We start from the raw sequence: 6,707 nt of genomic DNA on the forward strand, positions 1-6,707 counted from the left end.
TGGGGTGACTGGCTCGGATGGGTTCCCTGGGTTTCTCTCTCCCACAGTCCGTCACTCCGGGGCAGCCCCCCCGCGTAGCCCCTGCCAGGACCCCCGCCCCGGCCGGGCCCCCCGCGCACCCCCCTGGGCGGCCGCTGGGCGCCGCTGTGCCCCCCCGGGGGAGGGCGCACGGCTGCGCGCTGGGGGCCCGGAAGCGGCGCTCCCCGCCCGGCTGCGCTGCCACGTCGGAGGCCGGCGGCGGCGGGGATGGGCGGCCGGGCGCTGTGCTGGCTTCTCTGTCTGCTGCAGGCGGGCCGGGCCGGGGGCGCCGAGCTCACCTTCGAGCTGCCCGACAGCGCCCGGCAGTGCTTCCACGAGCCGCTGCCGCAAGGCCGCCACTTCACGCTGGACTTCCAGGTACCGGGGGGCCGGGGCCCGCTCGGCTCGGGGGGGTCCCCGCTCGGTTCGGCCCGGCTCGGGGGGGGGGGGCCCCGCTCGGCCCGTGCGAGGCCCCGAACCCGGCGGGTCTAGCGGCTGCTGGCGGGGAGCGCCCGGGGGAGCCGCGGTCGGAGCTCGGGGGGTCCCCGCAGAGGACCGGGCTCCGCAGCGGAGAAGCCCCAGCCACGGCCGGGTTCTCTCCGGCCCGGTCCCGCCGGCCCGGCTGCGCCCAGAGCCCCCGGCTGGCGCCTCCCCGCTGGGGCCCCGCGCCGCGCCAGGGGCCGGGGCTGGAGCCTGCAGCACCAGGGAGAGCGGCTCCGCTCCGGCCCAGCCCCGGCCGCGGGGACCCACTGCCCGGCTCGTCCCCGCCGGCACCTAGGCTGGAGCAGCCCCGGGTCTGCCCGCGCCGGGTCGCTGCCGGGTCTGGCCGGACTGGGGCAGCCCCGTGTCCTCCCTTTTGTTTTAGTTTGTTTGTTTAGTTTGGAAAAGAGAAGACTGAGAGGGGACATGATAGCAGTTTTCAGGTATCTAAAAGGGTGTCATGAGGAGGAGGGAGAAAACTTGTTCACCTTAGCCTCTAAGGATAGAACCAGAAGCAATGGGCTTAAAACTGCAGCAAGGGAGGTCTAGGTTGGACATTAGGAAAAGGTTCCTAACTGTCAGGGTGGTTAAACACTGGAATCAATTGCCTAGGGAGGTTGTGGAATCTCCATCTCTGGAGATATTTAAGAGTAGGTTAGATAAACGTCTATCAGGGATGGTCTAGACAGTATTTGGTCCTGCCATGCGGGCAGGGGACTGGACTCGATGACCTCTCGAGGTCCCTTCCAGTCCTTGAATCTATGAATCTCCCTGCCGGGCCCGAGCCCCTGCCAGCGGCCAGCTCCGGCTGGTGCCAGAGATCAGGGGCACTTTCTAGGCTGGTCTGGGACTTGCCACCCGTCGGGCAGCCGGATCTGGGCAGAACCGGACCAGAACCGACCTCCGCTCCCACCAAACGGGGGGAGCAGTTGATAGAATTCCCGGTTCGCTGAAATGCCGGATAAAGAAAAGCTCCCTGGGCCGGGCCATACTTTAACTCATTAACATCCCAGCCTTTATGCGAACACCTGGGCGGCAGAGCTCTGTGTACACGGACTAGGGATCCCTCCGGAGAACACCCCTCTGAGCTCAGAGCTGCCAAGCCAGACAAGGGCTATTGGGATATTTCTGAAAGCTACAAGATCTCCCCCAGCCTCAGGGATTCCGTGTGAGCCTGTCAGTCAGGCTCCAGCGCCAGCTCCACCACCACCCATAGGGACAGGTTTGCAGATGGCTTTTGTACAGAAAAGGCGGGATGCAAAGCCAGGGGCCATGGCCTGAGTGAGATCCAGGCAGTGCCATCCTCTGCTTGGAGCTGTCTGGAGACAGGCCCAGCCGGGGAGGAGGGGGGCATGAGGTGAATTCTCCGTCCCTGACAGACATGCTTTGTCCCCATAGGTGATTACAGGGGGGCATTACGATGTGGACTGCTACGTGGAAGATCCCAACGGCAAGACCCTTTACAAAGAAGCTAAGAAGCAATACGACAGCTTTTCCCATCGAGCCGAGGTCGCAGGCGTCTACACATTTTGCTTCAGCAACGAGTTCTCCACTTTTTCACACAAAACTGTCTACTTTGACTTGCAAGTTGGAGACGAGCCCCCGATTCTCCCGGACATGAACCACAGGGTCACCGCCTTGACACAGGTCTGTCGGGTTCCCGCGTGCGTCTGTTGCATGGGAGTGGGGCAGTTTTGTAACTCTCTCTCGTGGTAGAGCAGCACAGAGCTTCTGAGGTTAGATGCCGATAAAGCGTGGCCAGGGTTGAGAAAGAAACGGTCAGGCCCTGGTGTGTCCTTGTCCTGGGCTCACGTTAGCTCTCAGCTAAAAGCAGAACTTCCAGCCGCAGGGTGACGGTACTGTGTGGTGCAGGGTCATGCAACGCCTGTCCCAGCAGAAGGAAAGAATGCAGCTGGCTTAGAAAAAGGGAATGTACCATAGTCTCAGGTAAAGGACAGGCCGGTCCAACCACACAATTCACATCCAGAGCAGAACCTTCCCTGAGCTGGGGGCTGGGGGAGAGGTCTTTGGGTCCATGCGTTGGCTTGGGCTTATCTCCAAGGAGAGAGAGAGAGGGGCATTGTGAGCCACGTACGTACACACACACAATCACACACACCCCAAAGCCAAAGCCACTCTTGACAATATAGGGGTGTGTGTGTGTGTATCTCCAGTTCTCAGCCCTGCACAGCTGAGCCCGATCAGCACCTGCAGCTCCCACTGACCCCAGCTGGAGAGCTCTGGGTGCTAAGCACCTCCAAAAGCAGGCCCCAGCTACTTCAGGTTGGGCACCCAAAATCAGAGACCACTTTGGAAAACTTGGGCCTGCAGGTAGAAGTAGCATGGTCTCTAGCCAGAGACTCGTTCCTCTGCCCCTCCTGGGCCGTCCCGTGACGCCTCTGCGGCTCTCTGACACGGGGGGCTGGTATTTTACTCCCTCATCAGAATATAGCGACTAGCTGATTGTCCCAGCCGGGCCCAGCTGTGTGTAGTGATGCAGGTACCAAAGAGGGTGTGTTTGTTTCCCCAGATGGAATCTGCTTGTGTCACCATTCACGAAGCTTTAAATACCGTGATCGACTCCCAGACTCGTTACCGGCTTCGGGAGGCTCAGGACCGGAGCCGGGCTGAAGAGCTGAACAACCACGTCTCCTACTGGTCTGTGGGGGAGACCGTCCTCCTCCTCGTGGTCAGCGTCAGCCAAGTCCTGCTGCTCAAGAGCTTCTTTACGGAGACGAGAACGACCCCGGGGGCCGTCAGCACCTAGGAAGCCAGAGTCGGTCCTGTGCCGTGGCACCGTGTGCCTGCGGGTTGGGTGGGGTGGGGCTGGGGAAGAGAGGAGGGATGCTCATGGGTCACACAGTGGAGTGCTACCGAGGGACCGAGTGGGGCTGGCCCTGCACACCTGGACTGGGAGCAGAAAGGGATTTATGGGAAAGTCACCCAAGCAGCAGTTCTGACAGAGTGAACGCTGTTAATAGCCGGCAGCCTCGCTCTGGGGGCCCTGGGAAGCAATGGGAGTGCAGGGGTTAGGGGCTCTCTGTGCAGCGGAGCTGTGACTTAGGCCAGGGAAGATTAGCGCTGGTTTCACTGCAATGGTTTGACTCTTGTTTGTAACCCTGTTGCATCTTCACTGCGAGGTGTAAGCACACCATGCAGCCCGAGGATCTACCCCAGAGCCCACGTGGGGTCACCTGCTCCCAGCACAGAGCAGAGGCCCAGGCCAGCATGGGGGAGGGTGTCACAAAGGGGCGCCGGATGTTTCCCGGTGCACAGACAAGCTGAACTGCCGTAGTTCACCTGAGCTGCAGTCTGTGCTCACCGAGGTGGGCGGCATGGTCAGGACAGAGGTAGGAGTCAGAGCAACCCCACTCACCCTACGGTGTGCCCAAACATCTGCTTTTCGTCAGGCAGCCCTCTCAGCCCAGGCCAGAGCACGCTACGTGAGCCATGGCTCCCGCTGCCAGCCGGAGAGGCTAAAAACCCTCCTCATCCTTTTAATGGAAGCTGAAATTCTCCCATAATCACAGGACTCCAGGAGCTGGGCCTTACAGAGAAGCACCAAATATCACGAGACGCTCAGTAAAAGTGGCAGAAATTGGCAGCTCTTGGCTCCCTCCAGGTTTGTTTGCGATAAGAGGGATCGTGTGGCCCCAGAGAGTCAGAGAGGTTAAGGCCAGAAGAGGCCATTCGATCACCAGCCTGACCTCCTGTATAGCATTGGCCACCAGCACCACCTGCTAGGCCCTCCCCCGCCCCGAAATGAGACCAACGTATTACAGCCCACGGGAGACTGGGCTGTTACGTGCCACAGGCAGAGGACAGGCAGGACTGTGGTGGAGGCTCCATCACAGGCAATTTTGAAATCAAGATGGGATGTTTTGCTCCAAGGTCTGCTCCTGCGGCAGGTCTCTGGCCCGTGCTGTACTCGGGGGCAGCCTGGGGGATCCCTGGTCCCTTCTGCCCTGTGAATCTAGGGCTGCCGAGCCCCGTCCCCCGTCGGGGAACAGTCCAGGGGATGCCCTGCTCTGCTCAGACAGCAAGGCCTCCTGGGCGAATGTCCTGGTATTTCTTCAGAACACAAAGTAGGAGTCACATGGGCCAGGAGGGGGCCCATGACTGAACCACTAGGCCTGAATGTGCCCCACGTTGCCAGCCACAAAATAGCTGCTGCTACCACAGGCTGTTGTGCAAGAACCGTTACAATACTAGTATTGGTCAAACAATGCTTTGCACTAAGCCACCCACATGGGAGGGGGTGGAGGGGGGATTAGTAATTGCAATTCCCCTGCTCAGCTGGGCTGACCCCACTGGATGTAACCTTTGCCACTTCTCAATAAACCCATGAGCCCGCAGTTTTCTTTCACCACTGATTAGACACACTGTCCCCCGGGCGCTGGGCAGTGCGATACAAATCAGCCAGTCAAAGCGCTTGTTCTCCTCTCAGGGCACAGCTACTGCCCTGTCAGCCCATCCTGTAACTGGTTGTAACACCCACGTTCTAGGAAGCCTTAAATAAAATGCATTTCCTACCGATTCATCGTCCTCCTTTGGCAGTTCAACAGCTGTTCCTGAAGGTGCATGTCACTCGCTGCTCACCCTGCACCCCCTGTGCTGGCCGCTGGAGCACAGAGCTCTGGAAACTGCAGGCCCCATCCTGCTCCCCTTCACTCACCTGGCCGGAGTCCCGGCTTGCTTGGTGCCAGGCCCCAACTCCACAGCTGGGTTAAATCAGCGTAATTCCCTTGGCTACCCCACTGAAGCTGTGCTGAATAAACCAGCTGGGCATCTGGCCCCTGGCTTGAGCAGCGTTGCTGTGAGTTTGTGACCCTGTAAAAGGCAGCAGAGCCTTGTCGTTACCGGGGCTGGGCAGCAGAGGGAACCCATGGGACGGATAGTGCCGCACTTCTCTAGCCCAATTCTGCATTCCCTGGGCCCGCAGCTCACCCCTGGCCTTGTGGGAGCCCTGCCTGCTTTGACCCTCTCCTCCCCTGGCCACTGCGGGAAGGTTTGATAACCCACTCGCGAGCCTCCTGCCTCGTCGGTTCCCTCGGCGAGGGTTTGGGGCTCGGACCCTGCTCAATGGGAAAGCCTTCGGCGGCTGCCTTTGAACACCGCCCATGCAGGCAGCTCACCGGCCCCATGGCAGCCGTCGCCCAAAGGGGCTAGCAGAGGCATTTCTCTTCGAGCTGCTGTCAAATGCTTGGAAGGGCTGAGTGACGCCTACGTGGCCTGACCTAAGACGTCACCAGTGGTCCAAGGTGGGCTGAGATACTATGGAAGAGATGTGCTGGGTGGGGGCAAACCCCTCTCACCGGTGCGGTGCCACATGGCAGCAGGGAGGGCCAAAACATGGTAGGCTACTGGGAGGACTATCCCAGCCTGGAGCACAGAGCGGGAAGCCCCAGCTCTGGGCTCCATCTTGCTGCCTTTCTCCTGGGGAGGAGCCCCATTGATTTCAGGAGGCCCAGAGGTGCAGGTGCAGTACTGGGGGAAGAGGGTCATCATGGGCTGTGACAGAGTTGGAATTTTTTTGTGATATTTTTATGAGTCCTATGTGTGCCTCGGTTTCCCTTATACGTTGCACGGCTCCCCACCTGTGGGAGGATTGAGTTTGCTCGCTGGGCAGGCTAAGAGATGCAGGGAGAGGGTGTAACCAGCTGACTGAGCTGACCGGGGTCATTAAAAAGGATTGGCTGGTGCTGACCCATATCAATGGAAAATTCCAGAATACAAGGGCAAGTCCAGTCACCAGGATATGGACACCTAGCAACCAAGGCCCCAGAGGGAAGAGGATTCCCACACCTCTCAGCAGTAGGCAGGTGGAGAAACCCCACCACAAAGGACTGGAAGGTGTGAGGGGGGAACTAAGGAATTGGCTTCTGAGAGGTGCCAGAACTCCCTCACCTGGGAACTAAGGAAGGAAGTCAGGGAGAGAGCAAGCCTGAACTGGGCTTCACGGCAGTGGGGCTGGTGAAGTGCTCTGGGCTGACCAGCATGGACCTTCGTTTCTCTGTGCTGCCCGAAAGCCTCCCTGGGCGTGTCCAGGTGACTATAAACCCACCTGTTTTCACAGCGTGTGTCCCTGCAGCCACTGGGCGAGGTGCTTAGTCCCTGCAGAGTGGGTGAGTCTCTGCCAGGCTGTCACAGTTGGACTCGCTGGGCAGAGCTCCCGCTGTGAAGCAGGAGGGCTGGAGCCCCAGAGGTTC

General features: G+C 59.9%; 1 protein-coding gene across 1 annotated transcript; it reads left to right on the plus strand.

Annotated features, from left to right (window-relative positions):
- Positions 1–210: 210 nt before the first annotated feature.
- LOC117870284 (transmembrane emp24 domain-containing protein 3-like) lies at positions 211–5,034 on the plus strand. Its single transcript, XM_034757378.1, has 3 exons — positions 211–396; positions 1,897–2,145; positions 3,029–5,034. The coding sequence occupies exons 1-3, from the start codon at positions 247–249 to the stop codon at positions 3,263–3,265; spliced, it is 636 nt and encodes a 211-aa protein (XP_034613269.1). The 5' UTR covers positions 211–246; the 3' UTR covers positions 3,266–5,034.
- The last annotated feature ends 1,673 nt before the right edge of the window (positions 5,035–6,707 follow it).

This window comes from Trachemys scripta, unplaced genomic scaffold (genome assembly GCF_013100865.1).
Source record: "Trachemys scripta elegans isolate TJP31775 unplaced genomic scaffold, CAS_Tse_1.0 scaffold_130, whole genome shotgun sequence".
NCBI classification, from domain to species: domain Eukaryota; kingdom Metazoa; phylum Chordata; order Testudines; family Emydidae; genus Trachemys; species Trachemys scripta.